At 46.7% G+C, this 27,305-nt stretch overlaps 1 protein-coding gene across 4 annotated transcripts in view; it reads right to left on the reverse strand.

Moving 5' to 3' along the window:
* Kank1 (KN motif and ankyrin repeat domains 1) overlaps positions 1-27,305 on the reverse strand; it is a 194,041-nt gene that overhangs the window by 16,844 nt on the left and 149,892 nt on the right. For 2 of the 4 annotated variants that reach the window (XM_057777959.1, XM_057777956.1), the window contains exons 1-2: positions 9,081-9,215; positions 4,460-7,138 (exon numbers count right to left, since the gene is read on the reverse strand). In XM_057777959.1, the coding sequence (XP_057633942.1) occupies positions 4,460-7,138; positions 9,081-9,201 (2,800 nt within the window). In that variant the 5' untranslated portion in view covers positions 9,202-9,215. Of the gene's footprint in view, positions 1-4,459; positions 7,139-9,080; positions 9,216-27,305 lie in introns of those variants that run through there. The other 2 variants (XM_057777958.1, XM_057777957.1) reach the window with 1 other exon arrangement.

Here is a 27,305-nt window from a genome sequence, read left to right on the forward strand (position 1 = left end):
GGATATGGGTGGTAGCAGATAATACGTGTTTAAATAAATTCAAAGGCATAACACTCCACTGAAGTGGATGGTCAGTCTTTTATACAGCTACTTCCATAGGAAAATTCTGCTGGGAGGGAGGCTGGGGAGAAAATGAGTCTTCGCATTTGACCCAGACGCAGAATTCAGACTCTGCAGAGACAAACACAAATTCCCAGGGCTGAGAACCAGCCAGCTCTCCAGACTCCCAGGCCAGAAGAGACCCCTCCTCCCCAGGCCATTTAAACACCGCGGGGTTCCAGGACCTCTTGGCCTGGCTGATTTTGACGCTCTTGTAACATCTTAAAAAAGAGATGCAAAAAGAAAAGCAGATACTGAATGGTGTAGCTTGAGAAACAACCAGACAGTTCTTCAGAAACAGAATTCTGTAACAGTTTCATTTCCTACTCTTGTTTTGGTTAGATTTCCTCCTACAAATATGCACAGCTAAGAGAAGGTCTCCAAGTTCATAAATGTTTTAAACAAGCCTTTAAACCAAGAACACAAACAAAGAGACTGTGTAAGCAGCAGCTCTTTGAGTGTAAAAGGTGAATTTTCTAAAAATCATGTGGCAGGCAGTTAAGTTCTATCTGCGTTTGCTCAGGGATAGTTAGATATTTTTAGGGACTTTGTAACTCTGAGTCATTTGTCTAGAATTTTCTTCCCCTTTCCAAAGTTAAAAAAAAAAAAGAAAAGAAAAGGAGGAGAAGAAGGAGGAAACTCCACTTCTCAAATATAAACCCACTGGTATAAAGGAAAAAATAAAACTTCTTAAGATTTTTTTTTTTTTTTTTTTTTGGTAATAACGGAGTTTCCTTCCTCTTAGCCAGGCATGGCAGTGCACACCTGGAATCCTAGACTTGTGAGGGCTGAGCCAGGAGGTCTGGTGAAAGGCCAGGCTGATCCACAGTGATGGTCTGTCAAGAGGAGGAGGGAGGGAACTTACTTCCTGTGAAGATTTTAACTGTACTAGACAAACAATGCCATGACACACTGTCCCTCAACTCCTGAGAGAACACTTATGGCCACTTAGGTGAGGACATACACAGGGATAGCATGATTCTGCACGGTGAAATAGCATAATTTGTGATTCAAATTCAGTTAGAAAAAGAAACATGTTTCTACACCACAAGCCACATACCTGTACTCTCGTACATAGCTAGCACACACAGGGGTACTACAGGAGAGCATGTTTCATGGTCTTCTAAAGGACTTACAATCACATATTCCCAGTGTAATTTTAAATAGAACGAAAATATTCAGTGTGATGATGTGGCTAAAATAACAGTTTGTGGCTGGGCAGTGGTGGTGCACGTCATTAAGCCCAGCACTCGGGAGGTAGAGGCAAGTGGATCTGAGTTCAAGACTAGCCTGGTTGACATCCAGGACTACACAGTGAAACCCTGTCTTGGAGGGGGTGTGGGGCTGACAACAGTCTACAAGCTGACAAGTGACTCCATCATTAAACCCTTAACTCTAGAAACACCATCTACAGACAAGGTCTAATACCTGTATATATTGTATAATAATGCACTGAGCCTGAACACTGATTTTTGAAAGACTGTGTCCTGATAATTTATCTTACTCCTACCCAATTTCCCTATAATATTTTTTATCTTGATAAAAATATTAGTTGGACAGGCATAATAATTGGTGCATATGAGTGTGCAATATGCGAATGTGTGTGCTAGAGAGGAAATTCATAAGCCAGAATTATGAATATAAAAATTAGAGATTAAAAGGGGAGGGGCTGACGAGAGCACTTTTGCTTTTTTGGAGGCCCTGGGTTCGAGTCCCAGCACCTACATGGTGGCTCACAACCACTTACAGCTCTACGTCCAGGGGACCTGATGCCTTCTTCCCACCTCTGCAGGAACAAGTCACTCACGCGGTGCATTGACATACAGCCAGGCAAACACTCACACACACAAAACAACAGAAAAACAAGCAAACAAGTCAAAAAGTTGCTTTGTTTAGCAACTTTTCTGAACAAGCCCATTTCTGGAAGAACTCAGACACCAGCAGCAGCAGCTTCCCTCTTACAGACCCTGATTCTTCATCACAACCTTGTGGAGGCACAAAGACAACCTCTCTTTGCAGACATAATCTGGACTCAGGCTGCCTTCCTGGCTTCAGACCCCAAAGTTAACTTCTTGAAAGAACCGGGTTTGTTCAAGCGACTGCTAATACTCCGAGCCATGTCAAACCCAATTCCTTAATGGTTTTGAAAGGAGAAGATTGTATGAACAAAAGCCTTTTAGCACTGCTATGTGGTCTACACTGTGTGAGGCACAGTGTGGATTACTAGGTAGGTATGGTGACCCAGTGTCCTGTGACAGACACTTCCTTATATGTAGCATGCAGATGCTAAGAATGCACACCTTCCTGTATCGAGCTGCCACCCTATGTGGGGTAAATTCTTGACCTGATTCCTTTCTCATCAGATCTGGGTTACGATGCATATGTGACAAGGGTTACAGACGGTCTTTAAAGTCTCTCTTGTGTGTTCTGACAGTGGCTGCCACTATGACTAGCCACCTGTTACGAGAGTATCTTTCCCTTTTGTTCCCGGCTGTCACCGATCTCGTGTGTATTAGCCGATTAGGTGTTCTTTGCCGGGTCAGATCTACACCCCAATGTGTGGAATGTCAGCACGACTGGACAGAGCCCAAAGCATAATCAAATAAAACTTCCCGATCTCCATGCTCAGAAGGTCACACAAATCACTCCAGTAATACAGTGGAATATTCTTGATGAGAATGTGAACTACTAACCCCAGTTTGGGGAGGAGGAAGGAAGGCCGGGAAGAGCATGTTTTCATAATTCCCTCTGCCATCTGTGTCTGCGGTACTGAAGAAGTTTATTTTGACATCAACACCTGACAGCATGATTTTTTTTCAAAGGATGAGGAGGCAGAGATGTAAGATTTCACTTCAGCCCACATATCAGTCTAATCCTATTTATCCTAAAATGACTCCTCTGTATATTTATTAGAGTGATATATATGTGTCTATAATATTAGAATAATTACGTATGTATTAAAATTCTAAAAGGCAAACCCACATACACATCAGTTGTTATGCGCTTTTTTCCCCTTTCACAGTAAACTCTGTCCTATAGCACAGATACTAAAGACTAATAATCATTCAGGTTTGATAGCATGAACCCAGGAAGATATAGAAAGGGTATATGTTAGTCTACTTTCATGGCTATCCTTTCTGGATATAAGAGGCATATTGAGACTTCTATGGGTGGCTTACTCCAACCTACTCCTCGCATTTTCACAAAAAAGTTCACTTGATGAGCATCCTTCTCCCTAGGTAAGGCTGCTGCATCAGAGACTGGGAGCCTGGGACCATGCCCAGGAGTAGGGCTCTGTGGAGAGACTTGGAGCACCTGGTTCCAAGGGAAGACACATTAGTGAGTCTCTTGGGGAGATGCTACATCACAAATATCCCAGGGTGATTGCTCAGTGAGCAGCTTTAATTTCCAAACAGACGAGCAAGAATCTCCATGAATGGGAAAACGGAAGTGTAGGAGAAAGACCTGTCGGCAGTCCTTGCAAAAGCAAACCTTCCCCTCCAGACACCGCACTCCCTGTCCCTGGAACTGGAAGCAAAGTCTCCACAGTCCTTGCTGCTTCCTGACCTAGCACGGCTCTCCCGCTTACTGCTTGTGACCTGGTGACCTCAGCAGGGAAGGGAGCCTGTACCTGTGCTGAGATGACGTGGAAATTCAAAGGTTATTTGCCCTCGTAACGAGTCGATGAAGTGTCTACCCTCTCATAAAATGCTAACCGAGAACATTTTACTCTAGAATTTTTAATTGGTCATATACTGATAATTATCCATATAAACAATACAGGCATTTTAAAAGCAGTTCTGTATAAAATGAGCAAATACATAACCAGAAGACAGACATGAGCCTCAGAGGACACTTCCAGGGAAGCCAGGCCTTATAGACTTGCTTTCCTGTGTTAGCCTGAAGCCAGGGGCCAAAGGAGCTAGGAGATACTGAGGATCAGCAAAGCTGCTTTTACCTTGGTTTGCAATCAACTCAATACCATCCTAAAGCTGTCTTCAAGATTCAAAACATGGTTTCAGCAGTTAAAAAAAAATAAACAAAATCAAACACCCTCACTTCCTAGAGAGACAGTCTCCCGTCTTTCCTCCTATGGATTGAATGTGTCCTCAATAATTCATGTGACGGAAAATGAATCCCTCTGCCCCCGCGAACTAATGTCACTGTCCTGGAAATGGGGACATTATCGTTCTGCTTTACCAGATGATACATTCTTGGCTATGACAGAGCAAAGAAAGAGCTTGTGAAAGTTGGGGCCATGTTTTGGACTTCTACTCTTCAGAGCCCTGAGCTACACACACGTCTACTCTTTGTAAGTGTCCCCATGTCCTCATGTTCAGGTCCCTGGGGTACCACCTACCTGTGATTTTACCCAGCCTGGTTTTCTGGAAGTCAGGGTGCCTGATCTCTTCCATGCTTGCAGACTTCATGACGGAATTGATGGATGTCAGGGTGCTGATGAGCTGGGAATTGAGGGAGCCGATCTGGGAATGAGGCTCCCCAAAAGCCTCTGCCAGTTCACTGTAGTTCTCAGCCAGCAAGGCCTGCTGCTCTGCCAGCAGCTTCTGCACACGTTCAATGTAGTGATCCAAACCAGTCACCATCCCAGATGCAAGCGGAGGCTGAGGAGCTTCCTCCAAGAGATCCCCTACAGGCTCGTTCCCAACACCCACGCTCCTCCTGCCGCCCATCAGTCCCACGGTCAACTGTGGAGGCCCACAAGCTATGGTCCGCATTTTGAGACCAACCAGGTAGTTGTCGTGAATATTTATCTGTCCCACACCTGACTCTTTGGTCTTCACAGCAGATGGCTTGTCAAACTCGGAATTGCCAGACAGCACTGTCCCAACACCAACAGACCGAGTCTTAGTGGAGGGGTTGATGTCTTTGACCCGGCCTTCCCCTACGGCCACTGTTCGCATCTCCACGGTCCGGGTGCTGGTCTGCTTGTCAAGAGTACTGAGGAAGGTGTTGGTGCAGGACTCCACAAGGGTGGCCGCCTCGGTGTTAGTGCACTGGTCCACCTGCTCCAGAGTCGTGCTAGTATGCTGGCTTGTGGTATGAGGCACTGCCATGATCGCGGCCTCCTCCTGACTTACCGCTTCTGTGTTCATGCTTCGGGAGGCGCACTCCTTGGGAGGGCAGACGATCACATCAACAGAACAGTCTCCACAGCCAATGGACCGCACGTCTTTGAGGTTCAAGTTTGTCTTAAGGAGCGTCAGGTCACTCCCAGAAGCCTCTGTGTTGCTGCCTGTTTCACAGATGCTGACTTCCACGCCCACACTCTGGTCACAAGTCTCAACAGACTTCCCTACGCATCGGTCATGCATTTCCACTCTCTCCTTCACGACCCACCAATTCATCGGCAGCTCGGGCCCCGCAACTTGATTCTTGCGATCAGGTTGGCAGGAGATGCCTACACTGCTTGTTTGCACCGAGGTCCCAACACACGAATCTGTTGTGTCCACGTGACTGCCAACCATTTGGTCTCTGGTTGGCACTAGTGCCTCCACCAACTTGCTGAAGACAAGTGGTTGGGCCATTGTGGCCTTGTCGACTTTTTTCCTGGATCCAGCAGCCTGTAGTTCTTGCTTTAGCTTAGTCATCTCCCGATCATGGGTGGTTTCTTTAAGTTGGACTTCCAGGCGGTAAATCTTTTCCTTTAAGGCCTCTATGGTCTGCTGTTGCAGCTCAATCTCTTTGTCAGCTTCGGTAATCACCCCGAGCATGGCTTCTGTCACACTGGTGCCAAAGTTCCTTGTCTCGGTGACGGTCCCTACAGCTGTATCCTTGCAGGTCCTGAAGTCTCTGTGGTAAACAACAATGTCGTTCATGTTCTCATCACTCCCGACAGCCACAGACTTGCACTCCCGAGACGGGCACTGTCCATTCTCCCTGAGCCCCGATGCGGCCTCACAGCTGCTATCCTGAATCTTCTGCTCCAGCGCCTGCATGTCGGCTGTGAGCTGCCGGAACTCCTTGATCCTCTGTGTGCTCTGCTGCACGCTCTCCATCTCTTCCTCCTCGTAGTCGATGTACAATTCCCCTCCACCTCTTCGGGTCCGGGAAAGCAGTTCCAGCTGGGAGGCATTGCCGGCACTGTAGGAGCGCTTCCTCACCCCACACGCCTCGTTCTGGGACGCAGCCCTCTGATTTTTCAGCTGTGAGGCCAACTGCCTTTTTTCTTCTTGCAAGACGGAGATCTTTACCTGGAGCACGGGGATGGTCCTCACCTGCTCCTCGAGTTCCTTCAGGCGTTTTAAGGCGATGGCCATCTGTTCTCGGATATGCTGCAGGTGCATAGGGCTCACGTTGGTCACAGGGGTGGAGATCCCTGAACTCAATGGGCTGTGGCGGATGGAGCTCCCCATGGAGGAAGTGGTAGCAGCTGCCGGGACATAGCTACCATAATCTCCATTGCCTTGGTATCCATTCTGAAGCTGGTGCATGGCTGAATTGTGGTTACCGGAACCCATAAAGGATGGGAGGGAGCTCGTGGAGCCCATGCCCCCAAAACTGGCCAGCCTGGGCCTTCTGAACTCACCCGGTGCCATCTGCATGGTGACTCTCTCCTGTTCGAGTCTTCTCCGGGTCTCCATCAATGTCTTGGTGACATGAAGGTTGTGCTTTGGGGGTTGAGGTGAGGGAGGGGGCAGCAGCTGTCGACTTTCTGGGATGGCAAAAGTGGGTGAGGTCTCTAGGGGGGCAGGTGGTCGCGGGATTGGGGTTGATGTAACGTGGCTTCTGGCTAGGTGGAAGCTGGGACACTGCTTGCTGTCATCGCTGTTGGAGGATGACAGGGATTCAGTGGAAGTCCAGACACCCTGATGAGCAGGCGTGGCCTTGACTTCTGGGCATGGTCCAGACGGCTTTCGTCTCTTCTGGATGTTGAGTTTCTTGATAGTATTTCCCTTCTGTATGTCATCCACGTATTTGACAAAATCTAAGTCTAGCTGAAAACCATAAGGGGTTTCCACAAAATATGGGTCCTTCTGTTCCTTGTTATGGTCTCCGTTCAGAACGTCATCTGTTTTATCTAAGAGAGGGAGAAGACACGATAATACATGTGTTATATATTTTAGTAAGAACAATTACTCGTGGGTGTGGCGCAAGCTAGTCTGATCATCTATGTTCTGGCAGTCCTATTTTCCGAACCTCAACTCTCTGAACGAAAACAGAGACACTGGCCACTGTAATGGCACAAGTCCATGATCCCAGTTACTGGAGAGACCAAGGATTCCAAGTTCAAGGCCAGTCTAGACAACAGAGAGAGCTCTTATTTAAAGATGGCCATGGGTATAGCTCAGTAGAGCAATCTTCAGTACTAAGCGCCCCCCCATCAATAAAAGGATAATTCAAGCATTCAACTCATAACATTATGGAACTATGGCCTTGAGAGCCAAGCACATCAGTACAAAAAGCCTGACAACGTGATTGTGTAATTTCACTTGTCCTCTACAGTTCTTTGAAGGAAAAGAGAGGAATTATTACGATTCCCATCTTATGTAGTGTCTACCAAGATCAGCAGAGTAAAAGAGGGACGCATGGAGCCAGAGATGGCAGTGTGTTCTGTGGGAGAGCGCGTATGTGTTCCTTCTTTCAGGTTTGGAAGTCTTTCTTGCCAGTGGCCCAGAGCCACCTGATGTCTGACTATCCCCACATGATTCCATTGTGCCCTGACCCCTTCTTGCTTCCAAGCTGGGGACACGGGACAGGGAATGGATTCTCAGGTAGCCTAGGTACAAGAACAAGGTCAGGGGACACACTTTCACCTACTGCTTCCGTTCTCTCCCTACTAAAATCGCTCTCCCAACTGGAGAGAAAGTTTTCTCAGCTCTGCCACGTTGTGCTTCTTGACACAACATTGACCAACTCACAAATACCTGGTTTTGTAGTCATAAGCAACCAGAACAGGTCTAAAGCGGAGTGGAAGGAAGGGCAAACCAAACTCCACCGTCAGGATCCTGCGGTATTCAGTAAATGCTGCTTCTGGCTAAACCAAACATCAAAAAGGAAACACAGGAACCTTGCAAAGCAAAAAACAGGTCTCACTGCTGATCTGAGCCACGCGTTGCGAATTTAAAAGCAAGGTCGTTTTGTTGAAACTGTGGGATTAGGTCATAGGTTTTTCTACAGCCACACTAATCAGGTCTATAGAAAGGACCAAAAGCTAGGAGTGAAAAGGAGAGCCATCTGTTTCCCCTGCCCCAGTCCTGGTTATCCCCCTGCCTACACTATAGTTCAGCCCCAAGGATGTGAAGCCCATTTATGCTGCTGCCGTCTTCCTAGTTCCCAACACATTACAACTGATAATGAGAATGCTTGGAACACACACACACCCTTTGCCTCCAAGTTTTTCTCTTTTGAAACTCCAGAAAGTTTAAAAAGATTACCAAGCAGGAATAAAAACGAACACACATTCTTTGTATCTCGATTTCAAACAATATTAAGATAGGAATACTTGCCTAGCCTGTGGCATGAGTCCTGGAGTTCAAACATTCCACATACACACATAATCTCCAAATCCAAACTACCATAGTCGCTGCTGCCACCACCAGCACCACAAAGCAGTATCAGAACTGTTAAGGAATTCTCTTTGAAATAAGTGTCCCAGCATGAGCTGACCGGGAGTGTTAGTGCCTGGAAATTTGAGCTCACGCTACCAGAATGGGTCTTCTCCTCCCTCTCTCTTTCCTAGCTTCCAACTCCATAGGCAGTGTGCTAGCTCAAAATATGCAGCCAGACTTGTTTCCAGAACTGTCTGAAGTTCCAAAGGAAGTGAGGAGGAAAAGACAGATCCCAACCAGCCCAGGGTGTCTGGGTGAATACTCACTCAGCCAGGGCTCACAATATGGGGCCGGAGGGGTGGGGGTGGGGGCGCTCAGGGTCGACGGGAGCCGGAACCATCTGCAGGTCGCCCTCACCCCCTAAGCCCACACGCCCCACCCCACAGGCATACCCCTCCCAAGTTCACCTACCGCAGGCCCACAGCCGGACAGCCTCTGGCCGCAGCACCCCAGGCCCGGATTCCGCTCCTCTCCACTTAAGGGAACGCCTGTCAACTCGCGCACACACCTCCCAGGCCCGCAGGGACACCATAGGCCCAGCCTTCACCAATGAGGGCTCAGGCGTCCGCAGCCGTCCCCCCCCCCCCCCCCCCCAGGCACACTCAGCGGACCGGCATCCCCCTGCTGTCTTAATGAAAACAGGAAGCCGCTGCCTTCTTCGGAAAACCTGCGCTAGTCGGTGCAGCTTTGCCAGGAGCCCAAATAAAGCCGGCAATGTGAGCCTCTCCACTGAGGGCTCAGTCTGCCCCTGGGGCCCGACACTTCATCAAAGAGTCTGTGTTCTGGAGGCCGGCCCAGCAAACTCAGCCCGGGTCACCTGAGGAAGGGCAGGGCCACAATTGGCCACTGTTCCCGAGCACTGAAGGGCACTTCTCAGCCTAGTTCCTGACAGGTGACCGGTAACCAACAGTTCCCCTCCCACTGCAGAGTCCTGGCCATGAATCTTAAAGAAAATTAATGAAACAGGCCCTTTATCCACTGCAAACAAAGCGGGGGCATGTTTGCGAGACTATCACAGAGGCTTGATAAAGAAAAAGTCAGTCCTGTTGGAGGCGGTGGCAGCCAGCCTGACTTCTAGGTTTTCTTACGGGGATGTTCCCACTACGGCATTTTCAGTGGGAAAAGCGAGTGGATTCCGTGTCAGGTTTCAACTCCCCACCCCCACCACACACACCAGAGCACATTTTTCAGCAAAAGTTAACTGGCCCTATATTTAGCTACTTCCCAAGCTCAGCGAGAAGAGATAACCAAAGGTCTGGGTCATTCTGAATTATCCCCAAGTGACAGTTTGAACTTCTCCCCTAGAAATCAGGGGTAGTTAGAATTTAACCACAGCGGACTTCTTCCCAAGCACTGCTGAATCCCGAGTTCTGAAAGGACCCTGGAACCAGCCCGTATTTCCTTCTCTAGCAATAAAACGAAACAAACAAACAAACAAAAAACCAACCAAACATGTTCAAAGAGTCATCTGTACAATTATCCTGGGTACCAAGCATTCTATTAAATTGAAATAGCCAGTCTCACGTCAATATTTTTTATTTAATTAACTTTTTTTTTAAGAGTCTCATTAGATACCCCTGATTACCTTAGAACTAGCTGAATAGACCAGGCTAGCCTTCAGAGATCCACCTGCCTTTACCTCACAAGTGTCTGGAAAAGAGGTGTGGTAACCACACCCAGGACACAATCTCACTGTTTTTTATCTCCTGATTTCCAGTGTGTCGGTACACAAGTATCTGCTGACATACCTATGGCCCGTATTTATTTCTCAGTTTTTCTGTACAAAAATATGTCTTAACTTATCCCTCCGTACCATAAACATCCTCAGAGCAACAGACTGAATTTTCAAAAACTTTACCCCAGTTAACAAGTAGACATTTAAAACCCCTTTAACAGTTATTTTTAGGGTGTGAAATTAGGGTGATATATATATTTTGTGCTCTACAAATTTTTATGTCACATGGATACTTAAAAAATCTACCAACAGAAGTCACTGTTCCTACAGGAACGCACTGCAGTAAAAATCTAAGTACGATCAAGTGGGCGGTGTGTGAACGTGGCAAGGGAAGGCAGCTAATATTCCTCTTCCACAGTAGAATTAACTTATGAAACCCAATACGGACAAGTTCGACAGAACCACCATATACGGGCTGCCATGCATGCCTCAGCACTGCCAGGGCATAAATTTCATTTCATTTTTTTTTTCAAATATAAAGCCAGTATTTTCCCCAGTCTCCCTCTACTGTTAGTGTGGCCAGAAGTGGACAGTTCACGAAACAACACCCACCTGAACCTTCCTCGAGAGACTCAGGAGTAATCTTTCGAACTCTTGTCTCCATTCCTTCCTCCAGTGCAGGGCTGACGCTAAGAGCACGAGCTGCTAACTTGGCCTTTGATTTTACACCCGGGGATAGAGGACCCCTGTGCTGGAAGGAATCTGGGCCTCAAGTGGCTTTGCGGATCTTGAAGAGCCCATATCTCTGTACTTTAACGTGAGAGAAATAAACTTTAGAGTGACCCCAGATTCTAGGAGATGCAGTAGCTTCTATCCTATATCCTCTTCCCTATCCCCAAATTGACAGCTCTCTCTCTCTCTCTCTCTCTCTCTCTCTCTCTCTCTCTCTCTCTATATATATATATATATATATATATATATATATTACATTCACACACACACACACACACATCTTACAAAGGAGAAAATGCTAAATAACTAAACTGAGGAGGTATTACAACAATAAGCTTTTAGTATGAAAATTGGTAAATTCAAGAATAAGAAATTCCAATGGTGTTTTGGAAAAAATATTCACAGTTGAGTTAAAAAGAGTCTTTTTTTTAGCTATCTCAAAAACCTTTTTAGGGGCTGGAGAGATGGCTCAGAGGTTAAGAGCAATGACTACTCTTCCAGAGGTCCTGAGTTCAATTCCCAGCAACCACATGGTGGCTCACAGTCATCTATAATGAGATCTGGTGCCCTCTTCTGGCATGCAAACATACATGGAAGGAATGTTGTATACATAATAAATAAATAAATCTTTAAAAACACACACACACACACACACAAAAAAAAAACTTTTTAGACTAACAGAAATGTCTGCTTTCACAAGGCCAAACCTCCACTGGTTATGTGGAACTCTGCAAGCACCAGCTTCTGACCATGCTGGAACTGGAGGGCTGCCAGGTATGTACGAGAATTTTCTGAACGCTTGGGAATGCAGTACTGGAGTCAGACCACCCCAGCACCTTTTTGTCTTCATTATATAACGTTGATTGAAAACTTATTGAGTGCAGAAAAAGGATCCCATTCTGTTAAAAGAGTAGAAGGAAAACTGTCTAAGAAATAAAATGAGACGTAGGCCAGCTGGGCAGAGGACTGCCAAGACAACAGCTCAGGCTGAAGTTAGTTACAAAGGTAGGCCAGCAACAAGCCAGGAAGCAAAACATGAGCGAGTGGTCAAAACAGAAAGGGATGCCCAAGAATTGGGTTTTGAAGACCAGGTAAGTGTTGAGAAGACCACCAAGGGGAGAGGGGCAGGGCTGTGTCTATGAGAGTGGCTTCAGGGCAGGTAAGACAGGGCATAGATGCAAAAAAGGTCCTGGGACCAAGAGCAGGGCACGTTACCCCCTGTAGCCACCAACTGGGGGGCAAAGGTTAAAAGGCACCAGCAAATATGTCCTTGACAGCTATGGAAGGACTAGGCTGAGCTAGGTAAAGAGAGCTTAAATTCAGAGAACCAGCTAAAATGGTTTGGTGTGTGGGGAAGCTTCCTTTTTTGAAAGTCAGTCTTATCATGTACCTCTCTGACTGACCTGGAATTAATTATATAAGCCAGGCTGGCTTTGAACTCAGAGATTTGCCTGCCTTTGCCTCCAAAGTGCTATTATATGTGATAGCAATGAATAGGTCTTAATAGCCATGGGGAAGTTTAGAGCAAAGAAGAAAGGCATTCTTTTCATTTGTTTGTTTGTTTTTGTTTTGAGAGACAGGGTTTCTCTGTGAAGTTTTGGAGCCCGTCCTGGAACTCACTTTGTAGACCAGGCTAGCCTTGAACTCAGAGATCCACGTGCCTCTGCCTCCCAAGTGCTGGAATTAAAGGTGTGCTGATGTGGGAAGGTCATTTGTCAATCTGTTGTTTCATTGGTTAATCAATAAAGAAAACTGCTTGGCCTGATAGGTCAGAAAATTAGGTAGGTGGAGTAGACAGAACAGAATACTGGGAAGAAGGGAAGTGAGGGCAGACGCGATGAAGCTCTGGCCCAAGATGGACGTAGGCTAGAATCCTTCCTGGTAAGACACCACCTCGTGGTGCTACACAAATCACTAAATATGGCTTAAGCAAGATATGAGAGCCAAGAAGAGGCTAGATATAATGGGCCAGGCAGTGTTTAAAAGAATACAATTTGTGTGTTGTTATTTTGGGGCATAAGCTAGCCAGGTGGCAGGGAGCCGGGTGGCAGGAAGGTTGCCCGCAGCTCTCTACAGTGTGCGCCACGGCCGCCCAGTTGAAGATGGGTATTCTTATGTGCAATTTACAGTCAATATTGAGACTAAAGGCTTATGAAAATCTATCATCCATTCGTCTTCACCACGTAACACTTTCTGCTGTAGGAGCTATGGACATAATATATATGAAAGAAGCAAGGTCTCTACTCTTATGTGGCTCACAGTCTAGTGCAGATGGGGCACACAGGGGAAAAAAAATAGATGAGCTACAAAGCAGGCATGAAGTGAGACTGAAGAGCCCTCGCCAGCCTTTGCACCCAGTGCCTGGGTAACTGGGTGGCTTGCTAAAGTGGGCTGCACAGCCTCCTGGGCGAGCACCCTTTCTGAGCTGGCCTTACACCTGAAAACCAAAGGTCATAGACACCCTTCTCCTCCCCTCCCTATCCAGTCTGTTCGGTGTGCAATTGGGGGTAACCACAAACAAACGTGAGAGCCTCCATCAGAGAAAACTCACCATGTCCAGGGCAGATTCCCATGAGTTCAGAGGGAAATCAAAATCTACAGCTGATGATAAGGCAAAGGCCTTTGTGTGTGTAATTGCTTCCCGTGAAACTCCGAACCCCATGGTAAAAAGGCCCAACGGTGGCTTCAAGAACAGTGTAGCGTTTTCTTGTGGTTCTTCTCCATTTACCAGTGAATTTGAGGTATAGATGTGATGAAAAACCATTTCATCTAGGGCCATAATGTGTTATTTATTCAATTTTAACTTTTTAAGCAAACTAAATCCAATATCAAAATAATATTCGACTTGGGAAGACCTAAAAATGACTACTCACCCAGAAGCAGCAGCTTAGGTAGTAGCTAACTAGTGGGGGTGTGTCTGGCCAGTGGTGGCTCTCAGTTCCGTTTTGTTCCCTAGGGTGACATCTGGCAAGGTCACAAGGTAGTGAAAAGTGCTACTACTGGCTAGCAGTGGCTTAGTGAGTAGAGCCCAAGGGTGGTGCTTAATGCCTGGTCTGCCTCCTCTTCCAAGACAGCCCCCCAACAGAGCAAAAGATCTGCATACTGCAACATCTGGGCTGTTGTTTTTTTTTAGCTCTCTATTTCTCAACGAGACTATAATACTACTTGACAGGTACAGGGTGATCTTTAAAAAACCACCACCAACAACAACAATAAAAGGAAAAAAAAAACCAAAATAGTCTTGCTATATGGCTCTAGGACATGGAGCTTGTTTTGTTTTGCAGACCTCAAACTTAGTGATCCTCCTGCCTCTGCCTTCTGCGGGGTGGGATTACAGATCTGCAGCACCATGCCTCGCTGCCAGTCTTTTTATTCAGTATAATAAAAAGTATTCAGTATAATAAAAATATTCATCGTATAGAACAATGCACTTTGTGGCGACATCCTCACACATGGGGACCACGTTCTTAGGTCACACTCACACTCCCCACTCTCTGTCTTACTCCTCCTGTCTCTTCCTCATGCTCCCGAATTTAAATCCTGTGTATGATTGAAAATATGCAATAGTTATCTTTTGGAGAAAATGCCACTTTTGAGTAAGAGAGACTCATCATTTTCCTAGACTTCTACTATAATGAGCTATTCTTTATTAAGAAAAAAAAAGCACTAGACATTTCCAAAATGATGTGCCCTGGACTTCTGAAAGGACAAGGCCTGATATCATTACTCTATTCGTCGGGGCACAATGGCTCCTTTGTTCTGCTGCACACTCTAAGCCCAATTACTGAGGACGCCATGAAGAATAATTACACCCGTGTGCCACAACCTCACACATTGTTAACGTGTTTTTACTCATCAGACATTCTCACTGACTGCCGAAGCGAAAGAGTTAATTCCCACTAACACGTTTCCCCTCTCACAGGAAGCACAGCGATCTGGCCTAGGAGCTGTACCAGTCCCAGAGAAGCATGACATCATCACGGATTCTCACATCGACAAGTAGCCCAGTGCAGTCCGCTGCTGTGGGGAGCATCACAGACGACCCACAGCAGAAAAGAAAGCCATGCAGATGAACAGGAGGGAGGCAAGGCTCATGCAGTGAATTCCTCAGCATTTGAAGGGATCTGAGCTAGCAAGACAGATCCTCCAGGAAGGGACAGTGGTATAGAGAGAAAGCAGGAACTGGAGCTGCTGGACCGTGCCAATCTGAACAGGTCTTGCAGGAAGCACTCTGGAGACACTGAGCATTAAGCTTTCCTATCCAAGCACCTTCCCTCCCAATACCAAATTTACATGAGAAACATCACTTAGGATATAGGAAACCACCGCAAGAGAGATGACAGTAAACAGTATTCTGCATTCTGCAAAACTGGAAACGTGTAGCAGGCAAGATGCTTTCTTGTATTTATCAAACAATTACTTGATTTTATTTACTTCATCATTTTGCCTCTTGAGATAGTCTTGTTATGTTGCATCACAGGCTGGCCTCAAACTCAAGATCCACCTCAACTGCCCCCATGCTGGACAGAGTTAGTTACTTCCAAGTCAGCTCTTTTCTTCCCAGCTAAAACCCATTCATTTAACAAGCCACTCAAAGGGGTGCTAGGCTCTGTTGGAAGAAAACTGCATTTCTTTCCTCTCGGAGTGTGGATTGCCTATCTGAATCTTGCCAGTCCCTCCCCACAGCTATTCTAAATAGCTGTCCAAACACTTCTGGAAATAAAACAAGAAAGAGAAAGGGTATTTCAAAAGCTTTAAGTACCCAGCCCACTGACACTGTAGGCAGCAAAACAGCAACTTAACAGTTTTGCTTTGTTTATGTGGCTGCCAGAGGACTTGGTGCTTCTTTCTTTCAACCTTTCGATTTCATCTCCATGTTTGTAAGCTGTGCCACAGCTTTTCACCGACACGTGAGCCGTACGCAAGCCTTCCTTTCTACACTAGCTCCACATTCCCCGTTTTCCTATTGGGAATACTCTGGCACTCCACAGGGGATCCTCACCTTAGGAGGATGATAGATTCAGTTTTTCGCTTAGTAAATATTCATGAAGAACCCAACATGTGGCAAGCTGCTCATTGCTGCACAGAACAGCCAAGGAGCGAGCCGGCTCAGGTAGAACTTATAGACTATAGGAGACAGACAAGTGCTTGGACAGATTAGCAACTGCCTTAGTGAATACTGTGGAGGTGAAACGGGGCCCTCACACGGGGGGGGGGAAGCAGGGGTAGGGAGTAATCTTTGGGAGCTGCATTGCAGAGTTCTGCTGGGCAGTCTATTAGGTACATGAGGGAGGGGATGAGAAACCCCCCCCCAGCAGAGGAGGGGGGTAGGGAAAGACCAGTTTGTTAGCAGAGGAGGTGGGTAGGGAAAGATCAGTTTTGGATCCTGAAGTGTGTTTTAAACAAGGGAGTGAAATGGTCCATTTACATTTTAATAAGATTTCTCTGGCTAGTTGAAGGACTTTATATTAAAATTCCCTTCTCTGTTTTCTGGTAGACTTACAAGGATTGTTTGTACAAATTTTCTCTTCAGTCTCAAGTGAGTACTGTCTACTTAATGAGATAAATAATCAGCATGGCAGGACATTAAACTACCCATGCCTACACTGTATTTGGGTAGTTGGGACTTGGGTCTCGGTGCCCATCTCTCCACCAAGATGACCTGGCAAACGCCAGTCCCTGTGGGCTGAGCTGGGGACAGACACCAGGACCAAGGCTCTGCCAGTCTCTCTTTGGGCCCCATTCTGTTACTAAAAGAAAAATATTTTTCTTTAAGCCAATGACTCACCGTGGAGAAAAATTGTGGGGGAGGGGTTTCCTCTTCTGGAGGTCATTAAACAACAATAAATCTAATCTGTGAAGGACAGAGGTGGCATGAGTAATGCCAGGAAGTAAGTTTAGGGAATCCACGCTTAGGGAGGAATGCAGACTCGCTCCACATCCTGAGACTCCAGGAGGGGAACAGCAAGGATTCAAAGTGTCACCACAAGGCTGACCAGGCAGCCAGCAGGAGTTTCTGTACCTTTAACCCTTCCTTAACTTTAATTTCTCCACCCACAACTGCCTAGCTGCCTCATGAGGGAAAACTCAGCAATGCAGAGAGGGGCTAGGAAGACTTAAACAATGCCCCCCCCCACCCCCGATTCAAAACATTTACCCATCAGATGGCCTTAAAGCTGGGTTCGGGGTTGGCTTGTCTTATGTCCTGAATGCTCCTATCTGCCTAGATCTCCTTTGGATGATTCTACATGAGGCAGGCATCTAAACCCACATCTAGCCCCACTGCCTGTCAGATGCTGCTTTCAAATGCCAACACGACATTAGCTATTTCAAACCAGTGGAGTGGTCTCCTTGGCTCAGAGACTCTTCTGGAATCCCATTGGCCACTTGGATAATTTGAGCATCAAAATAACATAATTAATGATAATAACTAACTGATAAGTATCTGCGAGTCCATAATGCTAGAGAAGAGAGCCAGCTAATGACCACGGTAAGGATTATGGGAACAGAAAATTACCATACAGCAACCATCACGGCAGTGGCTGACGGAGACAGGAATGGCTGCAAAGGCTGGTGGATGGAATAGTTCCTATGAGAGATGAGAATATTGCTGTGGTCTCAGAAAACCTCACGACAAGACAGAACTGTCCATCACGGACGGAAAGTGATGGTGACAGTGAGCAAGGCTGGCCCTGTGCCCCTGTGAAATGCACCTGAGATGAGCGAAGTCACTTTTGCCAAATGAGAGATATGGCCGGAATCTAGAAACATCCGTGGGTCCCACCTGAAGGACAAGTCTACAGCGCCAAAGGACTTTCCTTTGGAAATTCTCAAAGTCACAAAGAAAGGAAATACAACTGTTTCAGACTGACAAAGACTGGATTGCTTAAAAAGATAAATTTCAGTTCCTTCCTCTTTTCCTCTCTCCATCCCTCTGATCTATCTATCTATCTATCTATCTATCTATCTATCTATCTATCTATCTAGATATCTATCTATCTATCTATCTATCTATCTATCTATCTATCTATCTATCTATCTATCTATCTATCTATCATGTGTGTTCTGCCTGCATGCTATAAGAGGGCACCAGATCTCATTATAGATGACTGTGAGACACCATGTTGCTGCTGGGAATTGAACTCGGGACCTCTGGAAGAATAACCAGTGTTCTTAACCTTCTGAGCCATCTCTCCAGTCCTTCCTTCTACTTTAAAGGTGTACGAACGCAGCCAGTCAGTCACCAGGGAGCCAGGCCAAGCCCTTGATGATGCTTGTTTTGCCGACTTAGCAGTCAATTCGTTCTCCGTTTCTGCTAATTTGAGAATGTTCCCTTTCTCTGAGGTATTTTTGAAAACATAAAGAATCTCACTCAATTCTATTGATTGATGTGTCCCATTACAAAAATATCTTCCAGAGTTCCTTTCGGTGGTGTTGAAGCTTCCACAGTTCAGCCTTGATCCAGCACTTGCCACGTCTCTACCCACTCTTCTCAGCATGCCAAACAATATTCATACCTACCTGTGGCCTCTCTCTCCACCTAGCGCATCCTTCCCCAGACTCCACCAACTGTCAACACCAGCTGTGCTGGCCTTCTGAGCCTAAGCCACCTGGCTCACCTTCCTCAAAGCCCACATTTACACCTTAGCTGCTCTCTTCTGGGCAGGACTGGTCACCTTGTTCCCACCACTCCGAAGGCCTTTGCAGGATGTGATGCCCCATGTCAGGGTGAGCAGGCACATGGCTCATCCCCACCCTCAACTGTAAATGCTTTAGGAGGGTGGGAACTGAGCAGAATATCTATTTTTTAGTCCTTCAGTGCCTAGTTAGCCTGGTGCTTATCATACCACATGCTTAGTTATGTGTCGGCACCAAACCCTCACATCTGGGCATCTGCTGATGAGTAAGTGTGCTGTACTAAAAGCAGGAGCCTGTTCTACTAAAAGTAGACTGTTCGTGCTACTTGCTAGTTATTGGCAAGTTGGATTATCCTCCTGTGGTATAATTAGGAAAATGGGCACCCGTATCACTGCTATGAGGATGGGAAGGGATGCTGGGGGTCTGTGCTATCATTACTGGTCAAGGGAATCTGCTAATCTTTATGTTGAGTCCTGTGTTGGTGAGCAGGGTAGGCATGAACACATGTATGTGCTGGGCGAGGGTTAGGTGCTGGGTTGGTGGAAGGGAGGCTTGGAGCAGCACCAATAACACACGGGAAGGAAAGAAGACAAAAGGGGACGAGCATCCTCACTGCTCAAAGTGTAAGGCTAAGGTAAAATATATTCCTACCCAGGGGCATGCAATGACTGTAATGAGGGCTCACTCTGTGGTGTCTGGGGAGGTCCTCAAAGCAGAGGGCACCTGAACACTGCCCAGAGGGAGCCTGAGACCCAGCCAGTATATTTCCATGGTGGTCATTCCTGCAGGGCTTTCCTAAGCTGTGGAGAGGTATAGCTTACGTTGAACAAGAGCATGCAGTATAAATGGCTCTTTATTCACCATCAAGCAATGGGCAACAAGAACCCACAACCAAAACAAAACAAGATAACCACCACCACCAACAAAAATGCAATAATAATTTAGTGTGTAAAATGGGTCCACTAATAAGCATTCTGTGATTTCTCCAGCTGCCGCTTGACTGAGTAGCTGCGGACCACACTTGACACAAACATCCCCTACCAGACAGGCTGGTGATGAATGAAAGTAGAAACTAATTTACAGTGGCTGTCAGAGCGGGTGAGCTCCAGCAGGGTCTGTGGCTTGCTCTCTGCAGGGCCTGTTCACAGGTACCTTTCCAGTTGCCTCCTGGCCAGCAAGACTGAGCCCCCCCCCTCCCCAAACACAGCAACCCATTGGCAATGTCTTTGGTTATACCTTGCATATGACTTAAGAAATCAGGGGTCAGGCAGCAGCACTGAGGGGAAGGAACGTGGAAAGGGTTAGTCACCCTTCATAGGAACAAAATGTCTCATTGAAGGGTAGGCTGGACCAGAGAGGTGCATGAGGAGGCAGGTATCAATCGGCTGGGCACAATTGTCCTTTTATCCATTGTTCAGAGTCAACAATAGATGCAGCAACCCCTTATCAATGATCTCCAGGCATCTCCCCAGCCCCACCCATGCTGTTCACTATCGCCTTCACTGTGTAGTTAGAGAGTCGGGGCTGAGTCAGCCCAGCGTCACCTTCCATACACAGAGGGGAGCTGCTGCTCAGCCTTTAGTCAAGAATTCCATGCCTGGGCTAGAGAGATGGCTCAGTGCTGAAGAGCACGGGCTGCTCTTGGAGAGGATCCAGGTTTGATTCCCAGCACCCATTTTGCAGTTCACAGCCATCCTAGGCTTTTGCCTGACCTCCTCAGGTATCAGGCATACACAGTAACAGATATACACACGCAAAACACCCATACCCCCAAATAAAATAAAGAGAAAAACAAAACAAAAACAAAAACCACACAAGAAACATTTTTAAGTCAAGTAAGGTAGGGACAGACAGAGTTCTGTGAGTTTGAAGCCAGCCTGGTCTAGATCTTGAATTCCAGGTCAGCAAGGGACTAATCAGGAAATCCTGTCCCGGAAAAAAAAAAAAAAAAAGCAAGCAAAAAGAATTCTGTGCAACTCTTAAGCATAAATAGGAAACAGGCCAGGAGACAAGGACGTTCTGTGAGTAGCAGACAAGGTACCCAGGCTGAGACTGATAGAGAGCGCACCAGCGACACTTTCGGGGATGTGGAAGAACTCTTGCAGGAACCCCGGCCCCTACAGAGCTGACATAGGAAACCAGAACCAGATTTAATATATCCCAGGCAACTACTAGCTCCCCAGAGAAAACGGAAGTGAGGGCTGAAGAGGTGGCTCATCGGTTCAAAGGACTGGTTGTTTTGCAGAGACCGGGCTCATTTCTCAGCACTGACATGGCAGCTCACAACTACCTGTAATTCTAGGTCCAGGGGATCCGATGCCCTCTCTTGGCTTCTGTGGGCACCAGGCATTCACACGGTGCACACGGTGCACACACACACACACGCACACAGAGTTAAAACACTCAAGCACATAAAAGAAATAAATCCTTAAAAGAAAAACATGTGAGAACAAGTGTCCAAAGAGGGGTTGATTAACAACATAAAGGAAGTCCTGGAATTTAAGCAAATCGTGAGCTCAGAAATGCAAGCTTTAACATCTGTGTGAAACGGTCGCGAGGGCACAATGGCATCTTTGTGCCAAGGCCACAGGCGAAAGGGAAAGTTTTCACTGACCCCAGAGGCAAGTGCCGAGTTATTTTTTCCAGTCTGTAATAAAGGCAAATATTTTTCATAACACACAGCGCTCCACTTTGTATTGCAGCAGCCCCCACCCACATGTCACGGTCCCCTGTCTTTTTTGGGCACCCGGGGACACAAAAGCTGTCGTTTTCAGCAAGGCAGGAAGTCTCAGCAAACTTCCCTCAGCATTAAAGAGACTCCACGCACTCCCAGGCACAGAGCCCAGCAGCCACGGCAGAGCATTTATTTATACCCATTTTGGAATTTCCTGACAGTTAACAGCCACGGCGTCTAATTCCATGTCACGGAGCTCCGTGAGACAGCAAAATCCCCGATGAATGAAACTGCTGTGCAGATCTTAACCGAAAAACAGGCCAAGGTGGACCCCCCCCCCAAAAAAAAAACCTCTTCCACAAGTCACCCTCCCGCTCTGCAACGCTGTACCAGAAATGGAGGGTTTTTAACTCCAGGAAGAGAGAAAGGCAGCCAGGTTCCTTCACTCTAGTTCTCTGAGTTATGGGGCAGCAGCTGGCTTGGAAGTGATTTGGTCTAATGCTGCCCCAGGCTGGGCAGCTGGAGACTCCCTGAGGATATTCTGCTAATTCTGAAATCCACCAAAGAAAAACCAGTTCAACCATTTTGGCCGAATTCAAGAAAGCTTTTATTAAAATGTTAACTACTCACCAAGATGGAATCTAGTTAGGACCACCACCTGGAAACTTTCCAGCTGTGTGGCCCCAAGACACAGGTTGGCTTATATGGACAAAACCCACAGGCCTAAATTCCTATGAGGCTTTGTTGTTACTTCCTAAGAACTACAACTCCCAGAATCCCAGGAAGTTGCCTGGTTCTTGGGCAGGTGGGGCTTAGAAGTTAACTGGGTCCAGCAATCCTTATTTAGTACAACTTGGAATCTGAAGGCTAAAAACACCATTAGTAAACCACAGTCCCCACCACCACGCACTACACCCCCTCAACCCAAACCACAACTTAGCATGAATTTCAAAGGCTGAGGATGAATTCTGGGACAGGTACATTCTGTTTGGTGCACTGGCATCATGGGACATGCTTTTGTTTCTGTTCTTAAAAATGAGTAAACTTGTGTCCCTTTAATGATTTAAGTTCACCACTGCAAAGAAAGAAGGAAGGAAGGAAGGAAGGAAGGAAGGAAGGAAGGAAGGAAGGAAGGAAGGAAGAGGGAAGCAAGGAAAGAGGAGGAAGACAGAGGAAAGAAGGAGGAGGAAGAAGAAAAAGAAGAACCACCACCTCCTGTCCCAACCAAAGCCTATAGGGTAGACGTGGTCCTGTGGAAGATTTGCCGAATTCCATCAGAGCACAAACAAGAGAAGGCAGTTCCAAACAAGACCTCAGAGAGCACTCAAGATTGGGGTAGCTGCAAGGGAAGCGGTGAGCTTTTAGAACTCATAGGCCCTGTTTCTCTGCTCATCTCAGATCCCCTTGCCTGTCCCACCCCTCCCCTCCCCCTCAGCCATTTGCCTTTCCATACATCCTCCTTCTAGACATGCCCACACTGGGGACTTCGTGTCTGCTCATCTTCCCAGCATTCATTTTTCTGTGAGAAGCTAAACGTTTTACAACCAAAGCCATGGCATTCATTTGCCCACCCCCTTTAAATAATAAATTAGCCAACTGATTCAAAGAGAAATATGATGAGGGCAGATCTTCAGTGTCACAGATTTGAAATATCAAGCCCCAGTAATTCTGAGTTACTTTACTCAACAACACCTCCACTAAGTGAGGGTTTAGTGGACACCTCTTCATTTCACACCTCCTCTAGTTGTGGACTAAAAAACAAAAAATGACAGCAAAGGGAAACATGTTAAATGTGTAGTTAGTTATCCATCATTGGGACCCAGTGTTAAAAGATGTCCATTGCCCTAAATGCTTTTCAGAGAAATTGGCTTCTATCATTATTTTTTTTTTAAAATAAAACTCTGGCCAGGCAGTGGTGGTATACACCTTTAATCCCAGGACTTGGGAGGTAGAGGTAGGCGGATCTCTGTGAGTTCGAGGCCAGCCTGGTCTACAGAGCTAGTTCCAGTACAGCTAGCGCTGTTATACAGGGAAACCCTGTCTCGAAAAACAAAAACAACAAACAAACAAACAAACAAACAAAAATTATGTATTATAGTCACATTATTTTAGTCAAAGCTAAGTATTAATATCACAAAGCCTATTATTAAGAGTTAAACTAAGGGACTGAGGAATGGGCCACTGGTTAAGAGCATTGATTGAACTCCTAAGGTTTGATTCCCAGCACCAACACTATGGCTCACAACTGTCTGTAACTTCAGTTCCTAGGAGATCCAATGCCCTCTTCTAGCCTCTTTGGGCATTTCACACACATGGGTGCATATACATGCAGGCAAAACAACTATGTCCAAAAAAAATAATTAAACCAAGAAAAGCATCAGAATATGGTGTTTCTTGATCCTATAAAAGCATCCTAGTACATTTCTATAGATAAACATTGCGTTCCAGCAAGAATATGATTTAGTATATAAACAGTGGGCGCTATTTGGCTTCTGTGGCCTGTATCCGATGCTGAGCAGACTCAGTCACCTGTGTGCATCTGCGAAGGTGAATTCTGGCAGGACAGCAGGTATTGTATGCAAATGGATGTCGAGGCCTTTGTCAGAAGATGACAGAGGTTGGGAAGGGAAACTCCTGAGAAGATGAGTTCCACTGACCTGGAAACCGTCAGTCACAAAGGTTCCCACCAAGGGCCATTCTCTTCACCCTCTTCAGACAGAGGAAGCAAGAAGGCAAAGAACTGAGGGAGGAGAGGATTCTGACAGGTGGGAGTAGCCAGGAAAAGTGAGTCCGGAGGAGAAGGACACTGGCTGCAGATGGCAGGCTGCTGTGGTAGCACAGACCTAACTTTACACCCGGCAGGGGTTTCAGGCTCTGCAATTACAGGCCAACACCTCCGGCGCCTCAGCTCCGCCACACCAAGACACCTCATCAAGAGTGAAGAGCGAAGCTGAGTGCTGATGTGGATTCCATGGTGGACACCTCAAGCTGCCTGTTGCCCACCTCCTCTCTCCTGTTCCCCTCCATGCTTAAGCACTTCACAGAGCCCTCCCGGCCTCACCCTACAGCAGGAACAACTGTACTAGCTGTCATGCTTGCAACAGCCTGCCCACACGCTTCCCACCTCTCCCCACTGCCCGGCCTCAGTCATTCTGCCATTATTCACCGACAGCTGAAGCACCTTTCCGAGAGCTTTCTCCATGTATGACCTCATTCATCTTCACAGCAGCCCTACGAAGCAGGTGTGACCAAATCCGCATTTCACAGATGAGCTTACATCACGCGCACACAGTACCCTCCTACTGTGCCTTGACACTCTATTATACTGTCTAGCCGGACATGCTCCATTCCGCAGATTTATGGGGGCAGAGAGGGTCTGGGAAAGGGAGTTGGTATGAGGATTAAATACAGGCAGATTTCTGCAAAGAAATTTTCTTCCAATTTCAGAAAAAGAAATTCTGTTCTAATACAGCCACAAAACTAAATATCAACCACTTCCCTCCAATGCAAAAACAAAAACTCTGGATCTTAAGAGTTAAATTGAGGGAAGGCATCTGAATGTAGGGTCTCGGCACTGTAAAAACATTCTGCTGAAGTTTGACTGGTCAATACTGTGTTTTGGTAATGATATTTTAGGGACTTCCATTTGCTATTTCTTCTCTGAATGAGGGTCACAGCTTATTTTTCTCTGGAAAAACGTCTCATTTCCAAGGGCCAGCCAAAATATCAGCTCTGGGGCCTGAGAATGTAGCCCAGCGGTAGACAGAGGACTTGCCTAGAATGCCCAAGGTTTAGGATTCATGTCCTAGGACTTAAAATAAACACAACCCTCCCCCTCCGTCACAGCTAGCTTTTATGTTAACTTGACATAAACAAGTGTCGCCAGACAGGAAGGAAGCTCAACTGAGAAAAATGCCTTTATAAGATCAGACTGAAGGCAAGCTTGTACACCATTTTCTTAACTAGTGATGGATGGGAGAAGGTCCAGCCCACTGTGGATGGGGCCACCCCTGGGTTCTATAAGAAAGCAAGCAGAGAAGTCATGCGGAACAAGCCAGTAAGCAGCACTCCTCCATGACTTCTGCATCAGCTCCTGCCTCGGGGATGCTGCCCTGCTGGAGTTCCTGTCCTGACTTCCCTCAGTGACGAACGATTACCCGGAAGTGTAAGTGAGCTAAGCCCTTTCTCTCCAAGTTGCTTTGGTCATGGTATTTCATTAGAGCAACAGAAATTCTCTCACCACCTACCAGGGCCCTCTGAGGCTGCTCCTTATCCCCTTAGCCGCCTCTTCCACCATGGCAATCAGAGCAGCTTGCCCCTGACGCCATCTTGGCATACCCCTTGTGTCCTGTCTCTATGAAAATCAGAGAGCTCTGTCCTCTTCATCAGACAGGACTGTGCCCATATACGGTCCTCGGGTGTACAGGACAAGTTCAACTCCAGCCCTTCTCAGGGAGCAAATCCCAAGAGTATTTATTTCCTTTCAGGGGGTTTGTGAACATGCCAACGACTCATCCCACGCCCTCATTTCACCGCCAGGCAGAGCTCTGGGCACAAAGAGGTGACACTAACTGACTTTTGCTCTGTCATTCAAGGAGCTGGCACTGAGCTTGGAACCTCCCAGAAGTTCTCAGTCCCTGGACACCAACAAGCCACCCTGGGCTGTTGTTAGATGTTGACCTCCACACCTACCATGAATCAGACCTCCTGGGGCCTGGCCCAACTTGGGCATCAGCGTTTTTCAAAGCTCCTCCAATGAGTCTGTCCTGCAGCCAGGAGTGAGAACCACATAAAGTTCCTTTTGGCTTCTGAATTAGAGCCGAGTTAACACACCCCTTAAACAACTCAGGCACCCTCGTGGCCTAGGTCAGTTCAGGTAGTTTCCAAGTCAAGTGTCTGAACTGAAAGGAAAGGGGCGTTAACGAAGTTGGGGGACCCAGAGAGCACCTGCTTCTTTCTCCAGTGACTATGCCCATTGAGATGTCAATGTTCAGTGTTGTCAAAGCTCCCGATTTTTTTTTTTTGGTCCCCAAAGAAGCAAAAGCAATTGGTATATTTATAGAAAATGAAGCAATTTAAAATATCCTGGCAATAAACTCAAATGAAAACAATGAGTTGGAGAAACAGAACATTGCCTCTTCCGTGTGACACCTGATATCCCTTCCGTTCCAATTTCATTCCTGTTTCTATCACTTTCCTTGTCTTATCTTCCTTGCCCCATTTAGTTTCAGGAAGCTCAGACTGTCTGTCCTTGAACTGCAAGGTTGAAGGTGACCTTGAACTTCTGATCTTGTTTGTAGGCACAGTGCCACGCCTGGTGGTGCAGGGCAAGCACTCTATATCCAAGGCCTCCTTTTTATTTACAGTGACTTTGGTCTTATAAACCCATTCAAGGGAAAAAAAATAACTCAGATTTTAAGGGTTTAGTTTGTTGCATATTAATTTGTCCATCTTCCACATTTAAATCCAGCTCTTTGCTAGCGGGATGTTTTATTAAAAAGATGGAATAATGACAAGGACAACAGCATCCTCACATCACATCCCACCACTATCTCCTTCGTGCACTTCGCAGAACCTCTCTGCAGATGAGCGCCCACCCTTAAAGGGACAGGTTGGAAGGAGAACTCACTGCATTTCTTCTCGGAGGGGCCAGGCTGCTCCTGCTGTGTTAGAGATGTCCTCCAAACACTCAACTCTCTTACTGTACTTTTGCCTCTCCTTTACCCTCTGGCTGATGATGGGGTGCGGGTATGGATCTCTGGGTGTCTGGAGAACTGTACAGAGGCAAACAGTGGGTGTAGTTCCTTCCCATAACACTGATGCTCCTCTGCCCACTTCCATTGGCAACTTGTAGAGGATTAGAGGGCAAGTCAGCAAGGCCCTGCACCCCCGCTCCTTCTGTGGGGTGTAGACCTTG

The sequence above is a fragment of the Chionomys nivalis genome, chromosome 8 (assembly GCF_950005125.1).
Source record: "Chionomys nivalis chromosome 8, mChiNiv1.1, whole genome shotgun sequence".
In the NCBI taxonomy this organism is placed as follows: Eukaryota; Metazoa; Chordata; class Mammalia; order Rodentia; family Cricetidae; genus Chionomys; species Chionomys nivalis.